The following is a 26,662-nucleotide window of genomic DNA, read 5'->3' as shown; positions in this document are numbered from 1 at the left end:
CAGTCTCTGTTCACTATTTTGTTATTGGTTTTAAATAGTTGAGTCCTAATCTCCCAAGCAATGTTCAAAATCGGTATGCTTTAATCATCAACCAAATGCATTTTTTAAGGGGAAGCAGGAAGTATTGTTTAATAAGGAGGCAGCAATTTTTAAACCTCTGTTTTTCTTTGGCTGACTGAACTAAAGAAAAATTACAGTTCCCGCAGATGGCTATAGCATCACAACAAAGTTACACTGCAGAGATCTGCTCTTTGGGGAAAGGCCCCATGTCGAAGTAGGCTGAATGCAAGATTGAAGATCTACATTATGCTCTGGATGAGTGTAACCTTGCTCCAGTGTAGCCAGCTTTGGGCTTTACCTCTGAAGAGTCAACAAATTCTGACTGGTGACTGTAGGAATATAGGACCTCAGACACCCTTTCTAAAATGAAACTAACATTAGTAACACTAATTATGAAATATAGCCTATTTTCATGTTTCTCAAATGAATATAGCATAGCAATACTCCTAAGATATTTGAATTTCTGAGCGAATATAAAGCTGTTGAACTTTAAGAGGGAGAGTTTCAAAGGCACAAACCACACTTAACTTCCAATTATGCCTTGGAAAATGTCCCACTAATGGCTAATATAGTTGATTTATTTTCATAAACTTTAATTACTTTACACTTTTTTTTTTTCTGAACAGTATAATCGGTTCAAGAGAGCAGTTCAAACACAATGCGCAAACTAAGAGATCTGCTCCAATGCCAGGTTTCTGTATGCAAGTTTAAATTCCTTATCAATTCTACTATTTAGACATCTAGGTAAGTGTGAATATTGGCACGTGTTATAACATCTACATACAACAGATTTACTAGCTTATATTAAACCTGATTACTAGCATTTTAACTGGAAGAGATTTTACCAATGTTATTTGGATCAAATAACTTGGAATGAAGACCATATTTTTGTTTTGGCTAGTATAAAGTCAGGAGCTTCTCATATTTTACATTTCCATTTAGTTTTGCATACTACATTTAGTAATACAAGCAATAGCAGCTGCAAAGATCTAGCTCATTATTTGGACAGCTTGCAATTCCAGTACCTGGGAGATCCAGCAGGGCAGAACAGTAAGGAAAAAATGTGCAATTTTAGTTCTCCGGGCACGCTAGTCCCTTGCACTCGAGGTGTAGGCTGAGACATTTGGTAAGCGTTCAATGTGATTTAGTGTCAGATTTCTTAGAGCAGAGGTCCTGTGTTTTATTTATTTTTACACGTAAGAGTGTTTTTTTAAGGTGTTTTACCTGCCTTGCTGATTTCCAGACCCTTCTGGAAAGAGCCTGCCGGCAGGCACACCTCCCTCCTCTGCGTATACAGCAAATCAGGTGCCGTCTGCTAAAAAGCAAGAAAACATTGCCCTCTAGTGCTAAAACAAAGCAGAGGCTACAGCGTCCGAGGGGGGCTTTTAATTCTTGTTTCCAAGATACCTGCCTGTCTCATGCTAACAAAACTAAGGCTTGGTGCAATTAGCTATTTTGTGGGCACACTGCCCACCTTTCCCATGGAGAGCAATCCTCCTGATCCAATAAACCCTCAGAGTCGTGCTGAGTGACTTGTCAATGTCACCAAAACTCACAGAAGATGTTTCACTTGATCCAGTTTTACCTTTTGATAAAATCTTCATTGGAGTTTCAATAGGGAGCAAGATTCCAGCAAGCAGACAGAACTGCAGAACAAGGGAAGCAGCAAAGGGGGGCAAATATTCTTACAGTTATCAGGGTGATTTTCATTTCCTAGTGATAGCTGTGATTTCTTTTTATTTCTTCTCTCATACATGAGACATTACTAAATTCAGAACATTTTTCTCATTTCTGTTCACTTCTGTCCACGGATAAACTACCCACCTTGCCCACCTTTTGGCCAATGGATGTGTGACACACAGTAGGGTTGTTGATGGACTAGCCCACCATACAGGCGCACTAATCTCTTGGCAAGCTTCTGAGAAAGGTAAAGCAGATAGAATTCTGAACCTGGCAAAGTCACAAATAGCCTCAGCAACAACTCTGTTTCTAAACTGTGAGAGCAGCAACAAGCCTCTCATGAGCAAGTAGACCTATTAATTTACAACTACTTCAGCATTCTGTTCCTTGCTTGACAAGCTTCCAAAAGCAGTAGAGTAGTACTAGGAGACCAGTATACAAAGCATTTCAAGAAAAAATAAAACTTTTCACTTGCATTTTCAAGATCCTGAACCAACACAATCAAGAGCTTCCTTAGAACTGTGTACCAGAGTCCTAAAATATACTGCCAGACAAATTTTTTCACTATCTTTCTTACAAGCATTTTCCAGTTTTAGGTGAAAGCTTAGGATGAAGGAATAGTTTTCAGAATGAAATTCAAAAGTGTAATCTGAGTTAATGGAGGAGGACACATCAATTGACAATTACCTGCCTAGAAAGTGTTTCTTCCTTGCAGCTCAAAAACCATTCATTGTTTAGAGTCTCATGTTGTTCCAATAAGTAAACAATATAAATAATTCAGAAAGAAGTTAATTCCTATATCAGTCCATAGAGCAGCATAGGCTATTTATTTAGTTATTTTTAACTGCCTCTGAGCCATTTACCAATAGTAATTTTTCATAAGTTTAGCCAGAACTACCAGGAATTGCAGAAGGGCTTCAGAGCTGGCTAGCCAGTCAGGTTTAAGCCCCCTGTACTTCAGCCATACGTCACAGCAGGGACAGACCAAAGCCCCAGTCCTTCAGCTGGGGGAGTTATTTCAGACAGTCCTTCAATGGACTGTAAAGTACTGATCACTCCAAGTACAGAATGGAAACTGGAGAGAAAAGTTCTGCAAATCTTTCCTCAAATTCCTCTCATGCCTTTCACTTCAGTTTCTTAGTTTCATAGTCCAACACAAAGAATTTGTTACCCCTTTCAAAACACTACTGTAGTTTGAAACTGACATGGAACATGGCCCAGTATTTAACAAATATTTACTTTATCCTGATTTTGTCCTGCAATCTTCAGTCATTCCCATTTGCAATAGCAATGAACCATTTTAGATAAGAAGTGTCCATAAATGAAGAGATACTTGTCCTCAAAAAGTTATGTTCAGACTTTGTATTTATACCCTAGGAATATGGGAGAGCTGTTTAATGCAGCTTATCTTAATACATCAAAAAAACAAATGACACTGAGTGTTCCTCAAACTGTTCCTAAACTTCTCTCTTAACTCAGATTACCAATATCAATCACTGACTTTATCAACATGTGTTTTTAATTGCTTTATGAATTTTATTTTATTTACTCTTCTTCTGCTTCTTGTTGCAGATGATGTTAGGAGTCCTCTCCATTGATTACTGGCAGCTGCTGCATTCTGACAAAACCTCTTTCAATTTAGCTTTCTGGATCCTTTGACTTCCCACTCAAATGGCTTTATAACATCCCTGACAGCTTCATAAATGCACTGCAATGGTCACATGAACATCTTGGAAGGGGAATCAGCACCTCCGCATCTCCTCGTTCCTATGGCACTTTAGGAAAAGAGAACCAAAAGAGCAGCAAGTCCAAAAGAGTGGCAAGCTGGAAGTCCTGCGAAAGATGAATCTAATTGTGAAGCTCCGCAGAAGTTTCAGAACACTGGTCATTCTTCTGGCGACCTTCTGCTTGGCAAGTATTGTAATTTCTGCCTATTACCTCTACACCGGCTACAAGCAGGAAATGGCCCTAGTGGAAATGACTGGAGAAGCGGAGTGTGAAGACCTCAAGCTTCTACCATACAGGTCTGTGGAGCTGAAAACAGCTAAGCCAATTGATCCATCTAAAACTGATCCCACTGTCCTCCTGTTCGTGGAAAGCCAGTACTCCCAGCTGGGGCAAGACATCATAGTCATCCTCGAGTCCAGCAGATTTCAGTACCACATGGTCATTGCGCCAGCTAAGGGGGACATTCCCCCTCTCACAGACAATGGAAGAGGAAAATACACAATTGTTATATATGAGAATATTTTAAAGTATGTATCTATGGACTCGTGGAATAGAGAGCTTCTGGAAAAATACTGTGTGGAATACAGTGTTAGCATAATTGGTTTTCATAAAGCCAATGAAAACAGCTCCCCCAGTACAAAACTGAAAGGATTGCCATTACATCTTTACAATAATGTGGCCCTCCAAGACTGTGTGGTAAACTCTCAGTCTCCTCTGCTGCGCATTACCAAAGCACCAAGGGTTGAGAAAGGTCCACTGCCTGGCGAAGACTGGACAGTTTTCCAGTTTAACCATTCCACCTACCAACCCGTGCTTTTAGCTGAACTGCAGACCTCCAGACCGCACCTTGCAGCATTGCCAAAGGCTGCTCTGTATGCAACTGTCATCCAAGATTTGGGGCTTCATGACGGGATTCAGAGAGTCCTCTTTGGAAACAACCTGACCTTCTGGTTGCACAAACTGGTCTTTATTGATGCCATCTCTTTCCTATCGGGGAAGAAGCTCACCCTGTCCTTGGATAGGTATATTCTGGTTGACATAGATGACATCTTTGTTGGGAAGGAGGGAACGAGGATGAACATCAGTGATGTGAAGGTAAGGCAAGAACCGGGGGATACCATGTATGTAAATGGATATTTAAAAAGAGACAAAGCTTGAAAAAGCTGGCAAGCTCCATTTCTGGGTAAAGTCTGAAAGTGCACAAGGGTAGTTAGCAGATACAGAAGCCATAACTTCAGATTATTCTACAAGTCTGTTTACCCACATACATAGAGATGCATTTATGCATGTGTATATGCCTTGATACACAGAGATGGCCTGATACAGCAATGCATATAGCAAATGTACTGGTTGCCTAGTGCACCTGAGTAACAAAGGAGACTTTTTATATCTGACATAAGAGAGATCTTTCTTTAAACTAAGTAAAAGGATCTCCTTCTAGAGCAGGTTTGCTGCTAAGATACCTGAATTTTTAGATAACACCACACGTGTTACACTGCATTAATGTTTTTCCCCTAAGCACACACATACACATATATGTCTGTGGCATATACAAAAAACCATTTAATAGGCATTTTTTTTATTCTTCCTTTCACTATTTCTGAAAAGTAGATGGAACAATAGAAGGTGGTTGCCTTTTTAAATCTCACATAACTATAACTACATTTAAAAAGAACAAAAAGAGTAAAAGGAAGAAAAGCCTGGAAAAGTTAGTCACGTTTTGACGTAAAAGAATTAGCAAGATAATTTTCATTAGCAGACTAGCAGATCAGCGTTTAAAGTTACCAGTGGCAGGATGGAAGCATAGCCTATACTTAGCAAATGACGTAGCAAACAGCCCATAGACTATTCCTTGGGGGCTTTTTGAAACTTATTTCATAGTCTGTAGTATCCAGGGGTACAGTTAGATTTGCTCAGACTGGTTTTCAAAGATGTGTGCAACTTGGACAGAACTCAATAGCATTGAGGTTTTTGACAATTAATATTGACAATTATTTCCTTGCAATTTTCCACATGTGGGAATTGTCATATTCAGAGATTAGCTGAAGTTCCTAAGCATGCAACATCACATTCTTAAGCCTTTACCCTAGAGGTTTTGTTCCTGTAAATAACCCAATGCTTTCATGAGCAATAAGCAAGCCTTTTGTTTTTAAACACATATTTCTATTTTATTTCTTAATTCTTATTTCCATTTCTATAACTTCTCTATTCAGCTGCCTCCTCATCCAGTACAGTAAGACAGATATCAAAACATCCAGCAAAAGCAGTAGTCTCATATACAGTTAGAACTATTTTGCACATTAGAACAGATCAGGTAATTCTATTAGCCAAACCAGGCATATGAATGCTCATCAGGCTGATTTCTAGCACCAGGCACTTGCAGTGCCTGGTATCTTGAGATGTGAGCACTGTGCACAAGCTCAGTGATCAAGTGCTCTTTCCGGAAATATATGTAAAATGCTCTGAGAAAGGGCTTGTATACAAGAGGAAATTAACTGAAAAGGCAATTGTGGAACAAGTTTTTCAGCAATAGCTTTCCGCCTGTACAATTTTGAGAGCGTCTTTTCCTGATGTGGTTTGCTCCACTAAGGAAGTCTATTATTCTACATTGGGTAAAGAGCCTCTATTATGATAAGAAGAGTGTCCACAGAGAGTCACTTGGAAATTCAAATCATACTTTTGACTGGAATAATCTCACTAGACAGAAAAAATCTCAAGTCACCTCCTTCATTATCCAGCAACCAACATTACCAGCCTGTGCTTTGGGGAGCAGCCACACTTCAATGCTCTTTATTACGGGAGACAGGGCAGAAAACTCCAGAACCAGGGGCTTGAGCAGGAGGTAGATGGCGGAACCATAGCTGTTAAAAAGCAGTCAGCATCACTTTTACATGCTGCACACTTTTATCCATCTGAAAACGGAGCAGTCCACGCTGCTGAGTATCTTGAAAATAACAAGAAAAATCATCTGCTAGGATTCAGACTTTTTCTTAAATTATTTCTCTAAAAGAATGTGTGCTGAGTCTTCTTTTTATAGATTATGTTTGAGTCAAGGTATGAAGGGAAGCTCCCATTCTATCCACATTTCTCCAGTGCAAAAGTAGCATCCCACTTCCATCACAAAACCACCAACAGTGAGATGAACCCTCTCTTCACCTCAAACAAGAAATCATGCCACAAACACGGGCCATGGTGAGAAATGTTTTGCAGGCACAGGCTCAGAACCAATCTTCCCACCAAACAATCTTTTGGGGACAATAAAAATTGTACCTCACTTTTAGGAGATGTTCACATGTAAATCCAGTTTGCAACTTGACCATCCATTGATATTCTGTCCTTAACATCATTGGTTTCATTTCAGATCAGTTACCAGGTACAGGTTTGTTCCTCAGGGCATTTCACCAACACTTGTGACACAAATCAGTCCATTCTTATAGACTGGACATTCCCAGAATACATACACATTCAAAACAGGATGCTTGCTAATGAACATAACACCAAAATCAGAGTGTACTTTGGTTAGTTTACAGTAAAGGATAATTACAGCTAGTTAGAGAACAATCTCCCAAGCCACTTGGGGAAGAAGGCAGTTAAGAATCAGTGGGCCTTTCTTCATCCCTTAAGGGGATGAAGAGCAGCTTTTTTGCTGGAAAAGCAAAAATAGCGAAGGGAGACGTTTAAGAGGCTGATGGGCAAGTGGCGTCTAAGTACTGTTGTGCATTTGGAAGCAGCAGCTGTGGCCAGGTGCTCTGAGAAGGTTGTGTTTTCAGGGCAAGTGAGAAGCTGTTTCTGACACAAAGAGGCAGTGTGAGATTTAGGGGCAGGTTGTGCTTGTCCTAGAGGGGTGTGATAAGGGTGGAAGTGTAAATGACTCCAACAGCTAGAGGGATTAGCACAGGATCTGTATGTTGTTCAACAAAATGTGGCAGAACTTGGGCCATCTCCTTTCTTTCCTGAACTGCATATTACAGGTACATTTAGCACCAAAGAAACCCCAAACACCCACCACCAAAAAAAAATAATAAAAATCCAACAACCAACAAACCCCCACAGTCTACACGTATGATATCATGCACCTCAAAAATAATTTCATTCTGTCCCCTGCAATGCAATTTAAAAATGTCAGTTCACCAATACAAACTAAAATATTTGTTATGTATACAGTGCTTTCAAAAACAAAACAAGAGAACCATATAATTCAGGGCTTGTAATGAAACAGTTTCTTAGCACAGAACAATCCACTGCATTATGCCACTATGTCCCTACTTCTCCAGTTCCTTCAGTTCTTGTCATTTGTCACTGCAAGCAGCGTAGGTTCACTTTGCAGAGGTATACAGACTCCCTGCTAGGCTCTCCTAAGGTGCCACTCACACCCATGTTCCTTGGGAATGCCTTCATACACGGCAGATTCCCAGGTGCATACAAGAAAACTACAAATGAACAGTTACACACCTCTCAGTTGCATGAAAAATACAGGTAAATAGCATCACTCTGTTCAGCCTCTTAGGTTTTCCCTTCTTTCAGTGACCAAACATGTAACAACTGCCAACCCAAAGGGCACGTGAATAGAAATGAGGCTTCTGATAACAGTATTTGTATGTAACAACAAAAAGACAAGTAACACCGTTCCTGTGTAATTACTTCCTACAACTCAAATGTTGTTATCCCCTCACAAAGCCATTTCTCAATTAGGTGCTTCAGGGATATATATAGTTATGCAAAGGGTGGCATCAGCTAGAGAAAGAGATTAGAGAACAGAGTTATTATGGGCTCTGCTTACCACAAAAGATCTCCTAGTCCTTTGTATTATAGAAGTTCTGCAAGGTCATGTCTGGCTAAGTAATTAGACAGGAACTCAGCAGAGCCACAGAAAGCTGTTTTCCCAAGCTTTGCAGGGATCTACCTTGAGCCTAGTGAGCTTCTGCAAATGAATTTCTCCCTTTCTCTCCTGCCAATCTATTATCTCACTGCTTGATTTTACAAGGCAAAAGACTCAAGAATTCATCAGTTAATTTGCAGAATTACCTCATTTGTGTACTTGCAAATTACATTGGTTCCCAGCCACACAACAAGACGATGTTCACTGTCACCAGTGATTTAGTAAAAAACCTAGAAACCTCTGGTTATGCTGTGTCTGGGATTACCATACTGAGAGAATAGAGAACTTTTACCTTCAGAGTTTCCTTTTAACTGAGCACAAACAGATCTGCATTACCCAAACATGTAGTGAGAACTTGCTATAGTCTTTTTTGTTGTTGTTGCTATAGTAAGACCTAGTGCAACATCTACGTGCTTGGGAATGTCATTTGAGTTACTGCTGACTGCAGTCCTTCCTTCTCCTTGCAGCACCAAATAGCCCATCTGCATTCTCCCAGCTTCTTCCACTCTAAGCTTCAGTCCACTTACTTCAGTGGAAATAAGAATTACATTAGTGTCTGACAACTCCTCACTTCCACAAGCCTGCACTTTGTCTTTGACCTTCATCATCATTAGAATGCCTTGAACACTTCAAGGCTGTGATTTCTTATTCATTTTAGTATTTTAAAGACAGGAATTCATGTTGGAGTTGCATCTTTTCTGGTAATTCTAAATTAAAGAGTGCTGGCCTAGCAGGAGGCTGAGCTCCATAGCTGAATCTCTCCAGCATATGCATTTTCTGATCTTTCTGCATGGACAATTGCTTTCTGTTGGAATAATTAGAAATGCCGGGGCCATGCCACCAGGCATGGCAGAAGGATAGTCAGTACAAAGCTGCAGGTGGGCACAGGGTGGGTAAAGCTCTCCACGCTGCTGTGTGCAAACCCTCCTCCCTGTCCATGCAAAGTCTAAATGTCTTTTGAAAGAAGAATTTTAATATTAAACTGTTGTAGACTAATGCTTGTTCCTGCTTCAGTTCTGCTGGGATGCCTTACCTTTTGTGCTGTTTGGAGTTGCTGTTATGGACTCAAGCCAGGCAGGTGGATGAAGAAACTATTTAACAACAGACAAGAATGCACTTCTGCATCCCTTCACAGAATTTGGCATCTAGTGTCACAGAATCTGCCCAGCTTTCTGTAGAAATTTGCCAGCAGTGGTCAAGACCAGAATTAAGAGTCTGGGAGAATTATAACAGATACTTGGATTTCTAACTCAGGTTTTTGAACAGTTTCTCTGGATGCTCTGCTCTCTTCTGGCCATCCTGCATTCACACCCAACTGTAGAGAAGGTCCTAATGGAAATAACAGTAGCCTAATACCTCAATCTGCATCCAGTTACTTCCAAATGTACTCAATATCAATCTCCAAAATCCCCAGTGCTTAGGAAAAATTTGAAACTTCTGGTGCTATAAATAGGCACTAGAAACACACCTTTTTCTGTTCATTCATTTGCAGCTTTCTCCTTCAGCAGACGCTGCAAACAGCAATTGATTCCTTGCCTATAATATAAGATGTAACAGTCATCCCTATAGCGTTTTTATAATAATAAAGTGCTGCCAGTGAAGTAACCACAACAATGGACAACACAGGGAGAAACTAAAGACAGAAGATGTATGAGCGTAGAAAGCTAGAGGAGACATCCAAGCATTAGTCATTGTAAGCTGTGTTGCCCCACTGCCACTTTTTAAAGCACTTGAGAGTGGCAGTGAAGAACACAAGCAAAATGCTGGAATTCACACTTTTGGATGGTCTTAAAAAAATTAAAAATGAATGTAAAGTGCAGCTAAAAAGGTATTATAAGAAAAATTTAATGATCAGACAATCTTTCTAAAAATGGGAGTGTCTGCTCCATTCTGCTTCAGCCAAGATGACACTTCATTCAATATTTTCCCTGTTTAGGTCTCTTGAATCCCCCAATTCTTTCTGCAGTAATTTGGGTGTTGAATACTGCTCAAGTGCCTTCTCAAGATACATCACACAAAATGTTTCATTTTTTTTTTTTTTCCTGTTTCAGTAAAGCCTGTTCTTTCATCCATTCCTTTACCATCAGCAAAACATTTATTTTCCTCCTTGGTGGCCCAGTGGATTGACTGTCTGTCCAAGCACCCTGTCTGAATCATAATAGATTTGGGGTTCTCTCATCTGCCAGGTTTCCCACTGAAGATATGGTAGGTCTCAACAGTGTTTTGTACAGTCTTGCCAGAAAACAAATTCTGGTGGCTCTGATCTTACATTTCACTAGTTTAGACAACTAGATTCCTTCCACATGTCCCACATGTTATAGGGGTACTTCTATCACATGCTCTAAGCAAGAGTTCCCTGCGTGTTTGAAAACTCACTCAATGCTCTTTTTTCCCAGAGGGCACACTGGATTTTTTGCCTGTAGGGTTACAAAACCCCAGGCAGGGCAATTTTATTCTGTTGTACACGTACCTCAGAATTATCACAAATCTAATTTTTTTTTTCCTCAAAAGAAAAAAGGTTTACTTTTTCACAAAGTAAGCAAAACAGAGAAGAATCATCCATCATTCTTCTATCTTTTTAACTAGCAATAAGAACTCAACAGAACTTAAGTTTTGAAAAGATTTAACAATTCTGAAATGTTAAAAACCAGCTCAATACCTGTTAAAATATAGAAAGAGCAGAGGTTTTCATTATTGGTCTAATTCAGAAAGATCTAGTGCTCACAGCCTGTGCTCAGCATCACTGTCTATTGACACATTCCTTCGTCTATGCTTCCACTAATTTCCTGGATTTGTACTGATTTCTCAAATCCTTTCTCCAAAGTAATTCTGAAGTCATAGGGTGTATCATACTGGAGTATATTTCCAGGATATACATGGTATTCTATTTAATTTAGCTTCATTTAATTCAGTTTAAATCATTTTCATAACATCTAGGGAATCTGTAGGTGTCAAACCACATGGCTGCTTTATATCAGCCTCTCAAGAGGCCTACATTAACCTGAGTTTTAAAACAATGCATATTAGTTAAAAAGGAGCAGTAACAATTGTTTCCTGTACAGCAAAATAAGATTCTATGAAATGATCAAATATCTTTCTAGAAAGGCTAGGCAATGCAGACTTAAAAAGCAGTCACAATTATTGCCTTAAAAGCACTTGATGCAGCAATAAACACATTACCATGAATGCTGTATATAATGCAGTTACTTTAGTAGCAGCGTTACTTAAGTAACTTTAAGTATGCCTTTGTCATCCAAATGTGAGCAGAAAAAACACTTAGAGCAAAAGCTTAATTTAGCATCATTGGCATTATTCAAATGATTTGAAAATGGCAATGCTCAGAAACAGGGAAACAGGGTGAACAGATGGAAGGATGGACAAACAGATGAGATCATAGAGAAAATCTCAAAGAGAAAAGGAGAACTTTGAAACTCAAAATATTTAGCAATAACTAACTAGGCATTTTCTGCCCACCTCTGTATCATAACATAGCATGATACCAAATCTTCATTTATGCCTGGTTTCAAACCCTTACACGTATCATTCGATCAATTGATCTAACCATATACCTATATACACATATACTCGCACAAATTAAATCTTATGGTCTTTATCTCTTCTGTGAATATGGCCATAGCATCCTGCAATTAATACTTTCACTTCTAATCTTATACGTCTCCACCTGTCTTCTTTCCATACAGTCAGAGTAATCTAAGGACTTGTAGGTAAAAGTTACCAAATGCCAGCTTATGCAGAGGGCAGAATAAGAGCTGTACCTCAAACACTGGGATTGGCATCCCTCTGAAGTGCAAAAATACTTTCTAGTAGATGGACACTGTCTATTAATTATCAGTCCTGAAGGTAAGCATCACATGTCAGCATGTGGAACTTCAAAAGTGGTAAATCACAACCAGATTACGATACAGATAACAGGATAACCTTCAATCTAAATGCCAGCTTCATTTCAGAACAAAATGCCTTTGGTCAAAAGAAAGAAGGGGCTAAGCAACTTGGGGCTGTTCAGCCTGGAGTAGAGAAGGCTGTGTGGTGACCTCAGAGCAGCCTTCCAGTATCCGAAGGCAGCCTACAAGGATGCTGGAGAGGCACTCTTCATCAGGGACTGTAGTGACAGGACAAGGGGTCATGGGTTTGAACTAAAACAGGGGAAGTTCAGGTTAGATATAACGAAAAAGTTCTTTACTGTGAGGGTGGTGAGGCACTGGAACAGGTTGCCCAAAGAAGTGGTAAATGCTCCATCCCTGGCAGTGTTCAAGAGCAGGTTGGACAGAGCCTTGGGCAACATGGTCTAGTGTGAGGTGTCTATGCCCATGGCAGGAGGTTGGAACTAGATGATCTTAAGGTCCTTTCCATCTCAAACCATTCTGCGATGCTGTGATTCTAAAATCTAGGGTGTGAACACTGCTTCTAGTGAGCTGTTCATTCATCTATGGGAAGATTTAGGCTTTCCTCAAAGAGATGGACAATTTTCGTATGTTTTTCCTTTTCCTCTGGCCATATACAGAGCCCAAATACTTTTACAGAGACATAAGAACAAATGACCTTCTGCCTTCATTGTTCAACATAAGTCATGCATAGTGTGGAAGAGTTAGAATGAGTCATATATTGCTTTCAGCAGAGTTTGCTGGAGAATAGTGCTTTGCATACAAACACATTGATTCGTCTGGAGAAATTCACTTTGCAAGAAACTATTCTATTTAGGAAATTTCATATGGTCTATGTGCAGCTACTTTAATAAATAAACAAAAAAAATGAACGATTTCATAGAACATTTGAAACTGTGACAGTTTGATATAGTTATTTCACTGCTGAAGGGGACGTCTGTGCATCAGAGAGTTACTTGGGTTTTTCTGCAATGATCATAAACATACATGAAGAATCAAATTTGATGAGAAAATCATCCTGTCTTTTAGGTTTATGCCACCAGATGATATTCTGGTGCAAAGCATTCAGGGTTTGCTGTGAAGGCATGAGCTACAATGAAACACTATATGTTGCATTGTGGTTTTCCACCAGGTGCCAACTAGTTAGACCTGATAGTTGGTTTTTGACCTATGACTATATTGGCATGGCAACTCTCCAGCCCTTTGTGGAAAAACAAATCAAGGCTCTCAGCTTAAAACCAAGAGCAGTGACAGGTAAACCCTTTGTTATCTGCTAGTGTTTAATTGATCTTTTAGGAATGGCAAATAGTTTCACCAACCAGAGCCGTGATCCTGGGAACAGGTACATGTCTGGGACTCATCTCTCACTTTATAGAAGACTCTGCGACAATGCAGTATCACTCAGGCTTTCAAAGGATGATGCCAACAACCTACAGATGGTTGACTCTCCTGAATAAGGCTAACATCTGTGCACACCAGCTTAGCACTGCACCAGCAGCACTGAATTGTCTGTATTGTCAAGTTCCAGTACTTGTTACAGTTTCAGCGGATTCTAGGTTTGGGGTTTTTTTTGTCATTGCCAAGATATATAGCAGGCTGAACCAGAAATATGTGGGAGATCACCTTGTTCTCCATGACCATGGGCCACTAGATGCTAACATGTCTCAAATGCGACCCTCCGCTTTGCTATGCAGGGCACCCCAGGTTGCTGCCCCAACTTCTTAAACCCCCGGCAAAGAGACTCTCACTTTGTTCACGCAGTTTTGCTGCCAGCACAGATTACTTGTTCTCCAGGTCAGGATTGCTCCCGTTTCTTTACTGCCGCACAGATGCTAGCAGTAACAAGGCTCTCCGGTAAATCCTCCTGCTTCTTCACTGTCAGCCTATTCTCAGTTTGGTAGCAGGATGCCAACATCAGTTTTAGCTTACCTTCCTTTTCATTTCCTGGCCTTTAATGTCTTATCCACACATTTCTTAGCACTGCTATCTCCACATCTCTTGCGCGGTGCCTGTTCTGAATGCACAGTGGTACCCCTCCAAGTGATGAACATGGATTTAACACAGCTTTGTATCCAACTGTAATTGTTTTCTGCAGGCAGGAAACACAATTACTACATAAATACAGGAGGTGAGAGGAATAAAACTTTGTTCCTTATGGGCCAAATGCACCAGGCAATGTTTCTATGAGGTCTTTTTTGAGATAAGAAAGAAAAGTAATTTGAGGACTACTGCCCATAAGGCAGCATCGCCCACAGAGAGGAAGCCACACATGACATTTTTATTTTGCTGGCAACCTTTTATTCTGGAAACATTGTCCTAATAAAGTAATACTTCTGCTTACAAGTAGTATGCTGTCTCTGCCAGAATATGCAGTGGTCCTAAAATCAAAGTTTCTAAATGTCTTTGAGATTCAACTGCATAAGACCTTACTGTATAAGTGTCTTTCCATTTATTAAAATCATATTTCTTTCACATTCTTGGTTTTACTATTTAATATAACCTTGTGTAAAAACCTCACTAGTTCTACAATACTTACATTAAAATGATTTCTGAGTGCTACAAGTTCATTTCTCAAAAAAAAGCACAAAATAAGTCTTTGGTCTCATTGGCAATTATAATCTTATAAGACTATTTAGTGTCATTTCCTGTGACCAAGATGTCTAAATTTGTAATGGAAATACTAAATATAATGTACTATCATTTCAATAGTTACAATATTTTATACAGGATATTTTATAAAAGTTAAGAATTCCTCTCAAGAAATGCCAGGATGAAAAAACCCATATTTTCTTTAAAACCTTAATCGAATTTCATTTTCGAAATTAACAAGTAAATGAAAGGATAAGTTATTCATAATTTCCTGCAAAGCGGTGTATTAGTAAAAACACTTTGGAGCTTTCTGAACAGTGTTTTGGTTCATTAGCATTTGATTTATTGCAACACATTGCATGTATTAAAGGTTTCTGATTTAAGATTCCAGCATTTAGCATTGATTAGCAGAGCATACGATAAAAAGCTCTTGTATTTCCAGTTAAGGTTGGCACAGAGAGACTGCTAAGACAATGTGCTGTCCTTCACATCTGAGAGATTCTTTAAGAGGACTTTGCCTGCTTAGAGTCAGACGTTGTCTTACCCAGGCCTGTGGTCCAAGCCCATAGAGCTCACAAGGGTGGTTCTGTGGATGGGAAGAAAAGTAGTTTTAGCAAGTTGAAATTCTTGAAGTTGAGTGAAACTATTATTTTTTTTCTAATTGTGTTTTTGGTTGTTTTGGTTGGGTTGGTTGGTGTGTTTTTGTGAGACCAGATCTCCTAAATCTTCCTTTTAAAAATGATCTCTTTTTTTGTTTATTGGCAGTGAGATTTGTGACAAGCTAGCGAATGTCAGAATAGCCTCTCCTTTCTGAGGGTTAATTTGAGCAGTAAAGCCTTATCCCACTCTGGCTCAGTCTGGAAAAGCAAAACCAGTAACTGGCTGTTTTAACTTTCACCTGAAAGAAAGCAACGCCTCCCCATCCCCAAACATACTCTATTAGCATAACATCACCTCAATGTTCATCTCTGGTATGATGTTTTCTTGAGGAAATAAAGCTACATTTTTCTTTCCCTTCAGCAGCACAAATGATACATACCATTTACCAAGCCATGACAGTTTCTTTAAATATCTGTAAACCCTACTCTTTTCTATGTTTTTTATTCTTTCTTCATAATACCAGCACTCTTTTAATCTGCTGTTCATGTTTTCATGCAGACAGCACCCAAACAGAAGTGGGCTCAATGGTGTGAGACACACTCAGCTTCTCTAGCACATGACATCCATGCTATTTTCAACACTTCTGATTGGAGAGGGCTGAATTAGTTATCCGAGAGTGTTTCAGGTTTTTAACTGATGTAGCCATTTAATTGGCATTTTTGCATTTATTTTTAAACGGTCACAAATTAAATGTATTAAAACTTGTACCTCCTTCCCAATACTTTCCGACCAAGATATAGTGAAATTCAAAGAATTAGAGTTTAGGCTTTTAGATTTCCTTCCTTCTAACTTGTTTAGCCATCTATCCTTGGACTAAATGGGTGAAAAATGCTTCCAAAATGCAAAAGTGGCAAAGCAGGGGAAAATGAAGTTGATATTCTTGTTACTCAATCAACTTGGACTGCTCCAGTGAAACAGTTTCCTGTGGCAAAATGTTGATTTATTAAATTCAGAATGTTTCACTGTAATGTGATTTAAACAAAATTCTATTCTGCCAACTCGTCTGCTCAGCCCCAGAAGACCGGGCCATTCAAAGAATATTTTGTAAAAATTCCAAAAGATCATAATTAAATGTAGCTTTGGAATTGCTGATCTTCCAGAAAGTAAAAAATGCAAATAATTCACACTCTGCTGAGAGATTTTCTAATATGAGAATATCCCAGATATTTCACAGTTTTACTGCCTCTTCATTTCATGCAAAAGCCAGAATCATCGTAATGTTTACATTACATATTAAATCCAAAATATCAACATTTGAGCAACTTCTAAAAGTTGTCTCAATATTACATTTGAACTGCCTAGATTGAATCAAAGTCATGGGCTTCAAGGACCTATGATTTTCACCCCAAGACATCAGACCTTCAAGTAAAGGCTGTATAAAGAATATTTGAATTCACATTTTTGACAGCATACAGTATTTACTTGCCTTTCCCAAAACTCATGTAATATTGGCCCTTAAAACTGTCAGTGATTCTTGAAAGCACAAGTGCTTTTTTTGATTGAGATCCAATTGTTTTAATAGGGTAAATCTCAGTATAATTTTCCATTCCCTGGGTTTTTAAACTCCTCAGAAGTCTGTAGAACTGTGTATTAGCCCGCTCATTAATAGTGTAGATGCAAAGCCAAGATCAGGATCAGTTTAGGTAGTAGACATTTTGATATTGATTGCAATATTGAGGGGGTTTGGTCTCAGAAATATTCTCTGCAAGAGCAGCTCTGACTGTGATTTCAGGGCTTCGGAGAGGGAGGAGGCCACATTTTCCAGTAATATTTAATCCCTAAGGGCTATAAAAACTGAAGACCTCCTTTGTAATAATATCTACTGTAAGTTTTTCAACAAATTAGCACAAATGTTAGGAAATTAATTGAATATGCATGGATAAATAAGCATTAATCTATATGTCTCTATAATTAATAGAGACTAAATACTCTATAATCTTATTAATTTAGGAAATCTTTAATGGAGCTCAAGGCATAAGTGCGAACTGTTGAGGCTACACTTTGCATGTTTAATAATAATAATGCATTTCTGTTAAAAAATAGGTTCAGCTGCAGAATGCAAATTCTTTAATAAAAAAGCTCTGCATGTTTCTTCCTAGTAACATATCCCAGGATTTATGTGCATCAAAAACAAATATGTCTGTGGTATTAAAAAGTGTAATTCCACTGTATTTGTTATTAGGAAAGGGAATAAGGTTTCCTATGTGCTTTCACTATTATTTCTCTTGTAAGTGGGAAGATGCTGCCAGTACATTAGCCAAAAATAAAAGCTACCCATCACTGCGGTAACTATTGCAAGGTGGATGTTTAGAGAGCAGCCCTGTGTTACAGACCAGCGGGGATTTACTCTCAGCCTTCAGGCAGCAAGTACATTTCAAAGCTCAGCAACAAGAGGCAAAGCCTCAGACTAGTGACAGCCTGTCATTTGTTTGCTTAATACAAGGGAACATTTTGGGTTGACAATACACACGTCGATGATGTCGAAGGGAGGTTTAGAAATTTCCAAAGATGAGGATCTTGGCTGAGACTTACGCCCGAGATTTTGTGAAGGGTGAGAGAAAACTGGCTTTGGAAAAGGGAGTTTATTAGTCTTTTACTGTTACTGTTTTCATTGAGTGGCACGGCTAACAAGCCCCTGCATATTACACTCTGAAGGCAACACAAAGACTATCCACTGACATGAGGGTACAATGAGGTTTAATTGACTAAATGTGTTGGGGGAAAATTTTTGGCTGAATCATGTACTTTCCTAAGTACTTGTCCTCGCTTTTCTCTGTTGTTGTATTGGACAATATTCTGTGCTGTGCCAGTGTAAGAGGACAAGCTTGTAAATGTGAAAGGCTACAGTTCATTGCAATATATATAGACACAGGTATGTGGCTGTAGATCTATATGTACACAAAAGGCTGGAAAGAGTGCACTGTAGGATGGTTAAAACTAGCCTTGTAATACTCTTCTGCTATTATCTGCTGAAGGATAGGAAAGCTCTGCAGAGGGATTTGGATAGGTTGGATCCAGGCAGAGTGGCCAGTATGAGGTTCAATATGGCAAAGTGCCGGGTCCTGCATTTGAGTCACAAAAATCCCATGCAATGCTCTAGTCTTGGGGAAGAGTGGCTGGAAAGCTGCTCATGGGAAAGGACCCAGGGGTGCTGACTGACAGAGCTGAACACGAGCAGGTTGTCCCCAGGCAGCTGAGAAGGCCAACAGCATCCTGGCCTGGATCAGAAATAGCGAAGCCGCAGGGCCAAGCAGTGATTGCTCCCCTGTACTGGGCACTGGCGAGGCTGCACCTTGAATCCTGTGTTCAGTTCTGAGCCCCTCACTACAAGACAGACACTGAGGTGCTGGAGCGGGTCCAGAGAAGGGCAATGGAGCTGGGGATGGGCCTGGAGCACAAGTGTGATGAGAACGGCTGAGGGACCTGGCAGGGTTTAGTCTGGAGAAGAGAAGGCTCAGGGGGGACCTTATCGCTCTCTACAACTACCTGAAAGGAGGTTGTCGTGAGGTGGGGTCAGTCTCTTCTTCCAAGTAACAAGCGATAGGACAAGTGGTAATGGCCTCAAGCTGTGCCAGGAGAGGTTTATATTGGATATTAGGAACAATTTCTTTACTGGGAGGGTGATCAGGCATTGGAACAGGCTGCCCAGGGCAGTGGTTGAGTCACCATCCCTGGAAGTGTTCACAAACTGTGTAGATGAGGCCCTCAGTAACATGGTTTAGTGGTGGCCTTGGCAGTGCTGGGGTAATGGTTGGACTTGATCATCTTAAAGATCTTTTCCAACCCCGTTGATTCTATGATTCTACGATTAACCTGATCAAAGCCAGATGGTTAGATGGTTTGAATCCATTCTGGGTTTAGTCATTTCACTGGCTGACTGCTGGTACTATAACCTTTGTCAGCAAAGGTTTGAGGTGTGCTAAACCCAAGCAGAGAGAGGAAGCAAAGAAGAGGGAATGCAGAGTCCATAGAAGAGCTTGAGGAATACGGAAGATTTTCCACAATCGAAAAATACCACCTATTTTTTAGCTATTTCTCAACTTTCTGCTGCAAATTCTTTCCAGGATCTGAATGTACACCTTGTTAAACAATCCCATTTGGGTAGCAGAGCATTAGCCCAGCAAAACGTATCAGAACAATCCAGTATTTATGATTTTTAACCTGCTATTCCCATATAAAATATGGCACTCCTCCACAGCTAGAAGAGTAATAGAATCTCTCATGTCAGAAATGAGTGGAAATTTAGTGTAACACCTATAATTAAAAGGTTGATATTTTGCTGAACATATTTTTCTCAGTTTAATGATCATAAGTTACACTGATTCATACTTTACACTGCAAGTAGCTATACAGTTTTCAATGGAATTATTTAGAGAGAAGAGTACTACCTATAATGACTAAGATCAAAAGCAATTAGATTTAAAAGTTAACTGGCTTAGTAGTGCCACTTTCTGCCTGCCACCAAAATACACATGAATGGCTTTGAAATAGGAATATTTTTTAAATGAAAAACAAAACAAACCTATCCCTCCACCCCCCTTTCTGTGCATTTTGTTTTCTGTGATAATACTATGCAAGCACTTAATGTGCTGGTGAGCTTGGCTTTCTTCACTGTCCTAACTGCTAGAAACTTGTTCCCCATAAGGACTGACAGCTAGTGTTCTTATATAGGTGAGAACAGAGAAAAAAAACCAACCAAAATTTCAACTATTGTGAGACCTACAAAAGGATGATAAAGATTAGAAACACTGATTTTCACTGAATTATTATTGTTATCAGACATTATTTTGCTTGGAAGACATACCCTTCTTCTAGGATGTGGGCTGAATTTTTCACCAACAACTATTCCCTGTTATTGGGTATATAGAAGGCTCTATGTACTACAGGAATGTGTTCTAATTCAAATGATAAGTTGGGGAAAAGAATATGAAATTTCAAAATGATGTTCCCATTCTCTTCCAAGAAGCCGAGAAAACATGCAGTATAAGACATCAGTAACCACTGTCTGATTAAAAAACGCTTGCTAGAAATGTTTACTCTCCCTTCCAAATAATTCACTTTCTGTACTTACAGTATAGCACAGTATTCATCCCGTGTAATTTAGAAAAGCAGGGATGAGGAGCTTGAAGAGAGCCAAGCATACCTTTCTAACAGGAAATACTTCACAGATGCATGATGCTTGGGAAAATTCAATGCATTGCAATACTGAAAAAGGTTGTTTGTCAGAAGCAGTTTTAGAAGCCGTAGGGATAAGTCATCCCTGTTAACGATGATTTAGCAGTATCCAGAAAGGGATGAGCTCCATCAGCTGGTAGGAAATTCACCCAAACCCTCTTTTTCTTTCTGGTGGCTGAAATCCCCTGCCAGACCTCCCACTGCTGGGGTGAAGGAGCAGCTACTACCCTTGCTCAGGGCCTTTTCCGGAAAAGGAAGCAGCCAGTCCTCTTCCCTTCTCAGAGGGCTTGGCATGCACTGGCTTGCCCTGAGTACATACACAATGTTAAGCTGGGAAGACCAGAGGGGACCATTGGGATAATTTGGTGTGACACCCTAAATAACACAGGGCGTACAAACTCATCTAGTGATCTGGGCATCCAGCTTCATCTGCCAAAACCAACAGAAGCCCGGACTTATCTGCTGCCCCTGGATCTACCTTGGGTGTGGTGCCAGATGGAAGGGCTGGCTCCCTGTTAGCAGAACTTTCCCTCCTATGAAGTCACTGAGAGATGGCTGAAAGACTTCATACTTTTCAACAACTACACTGTACCACTTGAATTTCTCCAGGGTTCAGGTTTGATTTTTTTTCAAGCCTCTAATCCAGAGTGATCTAAAGAAGGGCAGTTCTTCAGTTTTGCTCTGAATATAGTTTTCCCACTTTTTGGAAAGGTGTGGTCATACTTTTTAAGCACACATCTGAAGCATTTCCTCTGGATCTTAGGGAGCTCTGTTCTCATTTTACCTAAAATTACTTTGGCTTATCTTTAACTTAGACTCCCTGTTTTCTGATTTTTATGGAGAGGGTGGGCAATGGACAGACTTGCAAAGGGCAAAAATAACAGACCACAGACACAGCTGATGTATAGGTGCTAGAAGTGGTGTGAAAAGTACATAGAAATGATTTGAATGATTTATTTGAGATTCCCATTGCATTCTTTAGAAGGGATTATAAGGAAACATAGCAATTAATAAGAAAGACAAAATTGGAAAAATCAGAATTTAAAAATGTCTGTTCACAGACCAAAAAATGCTGGAGAGCCATGTTTCTGCTCCTGCATTTGGATATTTTGGATATTCCCATTTTTTACCACTGATAGCAGGAACAGAAAGAGAGAAATCAGAGACTGCTGCGGTCTCCTTGTTTCCGTCCCAGTCCAAAAGCTTTAGAAGTTCTTCATTTAACCATATGGAAGGACCCTCTTAAAGGCACTGGTTATATCCATCATCGTGCAAACACACCCATTCTCAAAACTGAAGGACAGACCTGAACTCTGAATATATCACCTCTGTTCAATCTCTCCTTTGTGATTGAATGTGTGTTGAAAAAAAAAGCTTAATTCCACCACAAAGCATATACATCAGGTTTTAAGCAGTAAATTTAAAGTAGAAATTTGAGATTGCTGGTAGGAGTTCAGAATTTTGAGATAAAGATCCATGATGAGAACTCGAAGGAATTTTTATTTTTATGACAAGTTACCCAAGTAAATAATTTTCAAGGGCAGTAAAGGAGCAGAAAACCACTCTGATTAAACCTTAGTACATCCAAATCCATAAATTAAAGAAGATAAATAAGGTAGCCTCCATTAGTCCATCTCTGAAATTATTTATAACAACTGAGTGCCCACTGCTAACAGGTTGGGTTTTCTTTTTCTTGTTGGTGGTTTTTGGGTTTTTTTGTTTGGTTAGTTTTTTTTTGCTTAAAGAAGCAATTCTGAACAAACAAGAAACAAGAGGAAAAAAAAGACAGCATATATAACTAAAAGAAAATGCAATTGTTGATGTCACTTGTCTTTTATTCTGTATTTGTATTGTGCCAAAGAAGGGGAGACTTTGATCTTTTTTTTGGCACGGCCCAAAAAATTACTTGAGAGGAACAGTAAATACTAATCTCTGTGTTTTACTATTAGTGAGGTGCAGCACAATGACTGACACCAACACAGTTTGCTGCAACAGGATCCCGATCACTGAACATGAATTTTTTATTAACATACTACTTTAAATCTAGACATTGTCCCTTTAAAGCTTCGAGATGGGATGGTTTGCCCTTTCATTACTTATTTTAGTGTTGGGGTTTTTTTCTGTGATTGATCAGAGCTACATGACAGTTCTGCCTCTGCATTCTGGCCTCTCTCATACTAGCATTCCAAAAGAACTACAATTGAACAGACCCTCCCTGCTTGGATACAGGGCAAGACGCAAGAAGCATCTCTTCTTTGTGCAGCTCTTGTACTGGCCAAGCAGAACCGCAGCTGCGGGGAGCATGGGAGCTGGGGCTTTCTTCAAGAAATTTCTTTTGCTGAAAATGCTTAAGCTTTTGAAAGATCAGAATTGACAAGAAATAAGCTTTAAGCCCATTCACTGCCCTGCTGAAAGTGCCACTGACTCCTCTCCCTGCTGCATGCAACCTGCAGGGAAGGACCCTGGCCAGCAGCAGGGCTAGTGCCAGCAGACTAACCCCCAGCCACAGGGAAGCGCCACGTGTTCTCAGCTTGGGCATGTGCTGGTTTTAACCCTTCCAGGATTTGCCAGTAGATTTCATTAGTATTCCTAAAAAATCCTTCAGAGTCAGTGGTGATTTATATTAAAGACCCTCAGTGATTTCCCAAATAGGCTGTAAATCTTTTTGGTGGTAACATCAACACAGGACAGCGATCACTGCTAGCAGGTAACCAGTGCAGCCATACCCTGCTTCTACGGTACCAGAAGCAGGGCCTGTGGCTGCTCATCACCATGCCCAATGTCTTTGATCTTCCCCAGCCAGATATGGCTGGAGAATTAGAAGCAATTCCACTGACTCATCTACATGGTCCTGCTTAAAATAAACCCTGCTTTTCATTAGTGCTCTTTATTCTTAATTCATACTTTTTGCCCTGTTAGACTGTCCCCTTGCTCTTCATTTGAGCTTTCTGTTGCTAGATCTTCTAACAAGTACAAGATGGTTGGCTATGAATTCCTTTTTCCAAGAAGAGAGACTGAATAATTGCCATGGCTATTTATTTATTCATGCACCCTCACACGTGCAGTTGGGCAAGGTGCTCTCAATGCCAGGATATCTGTGTCACTGTCCTAGCATTAACTCTCCTGTAATACTTAACCAAAAGCCGCCTTCTGAGTTCTCAGGTGATGTTGTTAGCCAGTTAGTCATGAGTAGCTAGTAAACTTGCTACAACATCACTCCATTCATCTAATTAATCTCAAACTACCACAACCTTTACTGGAACAGATGCATTGCTCTGTGATGAATTAAATGCAATTAGACTCTGGACAGTTTCCTGACTTTAGGACTGAGTCACAAAATAGCAGCAGAAGTAGATCTGACAAATTGGGTATTCCACTCTTAAAGGAAAAGTGAATTTTGCTGTTTGCAATAAGCAATAAGTTTTTTTTCTCACTTCAAATAAACCCACATATGCTCTCAGACCTCGCACTAAGACAGCTACTCAAGGGAAATGCTGAACAGATTCAAGGAGTAGCTCTATAACAAAAAACAGATCTGCAGACAGAGCTGGCTGTGTTCAGCACCATCAGAGCCCTTCCTATTTATTATTTATATAGCACTACGGATTAGCATAGTACTTCACAGAAATAAATACCAAAAAAAAGTGAAGTCCCACATCTCGGGAAGGCAGGACAATGGCCAAAGTGCTGCTTGCCCCACTGGCTGCAGTGGGTGGTCTGCAGCCAGCACTGGGAATGCCCTGGGCAAAAAGTGTCTGAAGAGGGAATGTAAATCTGTGAGGTTTGAGAGCTGTCCATTGATCTGGGGCCTGGTTAACAGCTATTCAAATCAGGTTTGGTGTAGCCACATGGGATTCCAAAATCCCATTCAGGTTTTGACTAGCCCCCAAACTCCTTTCAAAATCTAGCCAGTAAGTCAATAATGTGAATTCTTTATAATTCCTATATTATAGTATGAAAGAATTTTCTGATTCAAAATTCTGTTATAAGCATGCAAAGTGGGCTGAAATCCTCACCACACAGGAATCAATGACTCAGCTTCACTGGGTTTATAAATTCCTCACTGAGCTAGGTTTTAAGAAGTGCAGATACAGCTGATTTCATTGTTTCCCTTTTGGCAGAAATTTGCGCTCCAAACCGAAAGCTAAAAACTAAGGAACCTGAAGTCCTGGCCTTGCAGTGACCCTGTCAGTGGTGCCAGGCTAGATATCTCTTCTTTTTTTTTTTTTTCTTATGTTTTTAAATTCAGTTTTCCTATCAGAAAAACAGTGACTAGTTATTTCACACCATCCTTATGATGGTTATTGTGATTATTACTATTTCACGGTAGTCCTACGAAGATTGCATTCGCTTTGAAGATTGCCAAGATCACATAAGGCATTGTCAGATTTTTTCCTAGCATAAATTTGCGGGAGGGAGCGGGAAGAGCAATCAAAAAATCACATCCGACAGCAGCTGGTTCGCAGTGGAAAAAGCACTGCTGAAAGTATTCTTTGCTTTTTTTCTCTACAAATTTGCAGCTGGAAATCAAGAGCAAAACTACTACTTTGTAGTTCTTCAACTTCCCACAGACCACCAGCAAATTGCACAGAGCAGTCTGGGAATGAACCTCTGGCTGTATAACTGCAAAAGCATTAAGGACAGATGTTAGGAACAAAAATGAATAAATGCATTAGAAGACTTCTTGGTATTATTAACAACCCTGAGAAAACTGTCTTGAAGTGAAAAATCCAGGGAAAATTGTCATCAAATCTTAACATAATTTTGGTTGGAAGGGATTTCTGGAGGTGATCTAGCCTAAAACCCTGCTCAAAGCAGAGGTAACTTCAAAGTTAGATCAGATCATATCTCAAAGGACAGAGATTCCTCAGCCTTTCTGGGCAACCCATCCCAGGCAAAAATCCTGTTTACTATGCAATGTATACGAACATCATGTATAGAAAGATTTACTGGTTTATGTACATTTCTATATTTGCGCATATTTTATTTCTACAGTACATATAAATAAATGTGTATATAGCGAGCATATATATATATACTTTATGCACACACATATGAAAGAAAAAAACCAAATCTGCAGCAGTGGAATCACTGTCCAGTGCTAGTATCCATTCCTAAATGAATGATGACTTTGAGTAATGGCAAGTTATCCCATTTTTTATAAGATTCTCAGTCATATCCCTCAGATGGTGATGGGGCAATGCAACCTTGGCCATGCAGCCCTGAGATTCCAGACACTGCCACATCCTCCCACACCAGAAGCACTTCCTAGAATGAGTCTGTGGAAACAAAATAATTCATGATGACAGCAAATTATAGTTACACTGAAGAGTAGAAATATCAAACTTCCCCTCCTTCCCTTGATCTCCTTCCAAACTGTGGGAAGAACTATAACCTTTCTCATCTGCCCTCCACATTCTGCAGTCCTTATAACTGGCTATGGAGTAACTTGGGATCATGTTTCCTTGGGCAGCTTTACCTAGTGGAGTGCCCCATAGACTGGGGCCCCTTGGCACCAGGACCACAGAGATCCCTGCCACAAAAACCTTGAGTTTTTGCTGGTTCCCAAAATTCTCATTCACAGTATTGCCTCTGGAAGGCCACGTGCATGACCAGGAGCCCCAAATGAAACGTTTGGCTTCCTGCTCCACACAGTGGGTAATGTTGAGTCCTGCCTTGGGTCCCTCCTAGGCTTCTCCTGATGCTCTTGGACACATTCAGCAACTCTGGGAAGGCCCCTAAAACACCTGCCAAAGTCAGGAATTTGGTTCTTTTTTGCAGAAATAATGTTTAGAGCTGCTAGAAGGACATTTTGACAATATCAGTCTTCATGCTAAACAATCTCTATGTTTCACAAGCTGTTAGGATTTTCCTCCAAAACCAGATTTTAAGCTTTCACCAGCTGTTCTCACAGACACTAGTCCCTTCTTTTGCAAATACCCTCCCTGTCTCTAACACTATTACCTGTGATGTGAGCAGTTTCTGGCAT

General features: G+C 39.9%; 1 protein-coding gene across 1 annotated transcript in view; it reads left to right on the top strand.

Moving 5' to 3' along the window:
* NDST4 (N-deacetylase and N-sulfotransferase 4) overlaps positions 1 to 26,662 on the top strand; it is a 98,883-nt gene that overhangs the window by 12,206 nt on the left and 60,015 nt on the right. Inside the window, exon 2 of the mRNA XM_030480378.1 lies at positions 3,313 to 4,563. Within this exon, the coding sequence (XP_030336238.1) occupies positions 3,583 to 4,563 (981 nt within the window). The 5' untranslated portion in view covers positions 3,313 to 3,582. The remainder of the gene's footprint in view (positions 1 to 3,312; positions 4,564 to 26,662) is intronic.

This window comes from Strigops habroptila, chromosome 3 (assembly GCF_004027225.2).
Source record: "Strigops habroptila isolate Jane chromosome 3, bStrHab1.2.pri, whole genome shotgun sequence".
Taxonomy (NCBI): domain Eukaryota; kingdom Metazoa; phylum Chordata; class Aves; order Psittaciformes; family Psittacidae; genus Strigops; species Strigops habroptila.
Note: the sequence above shows the minus strand (reverse complement) of the source record. Positions and strands in the feature narration are given on the sequence as shown.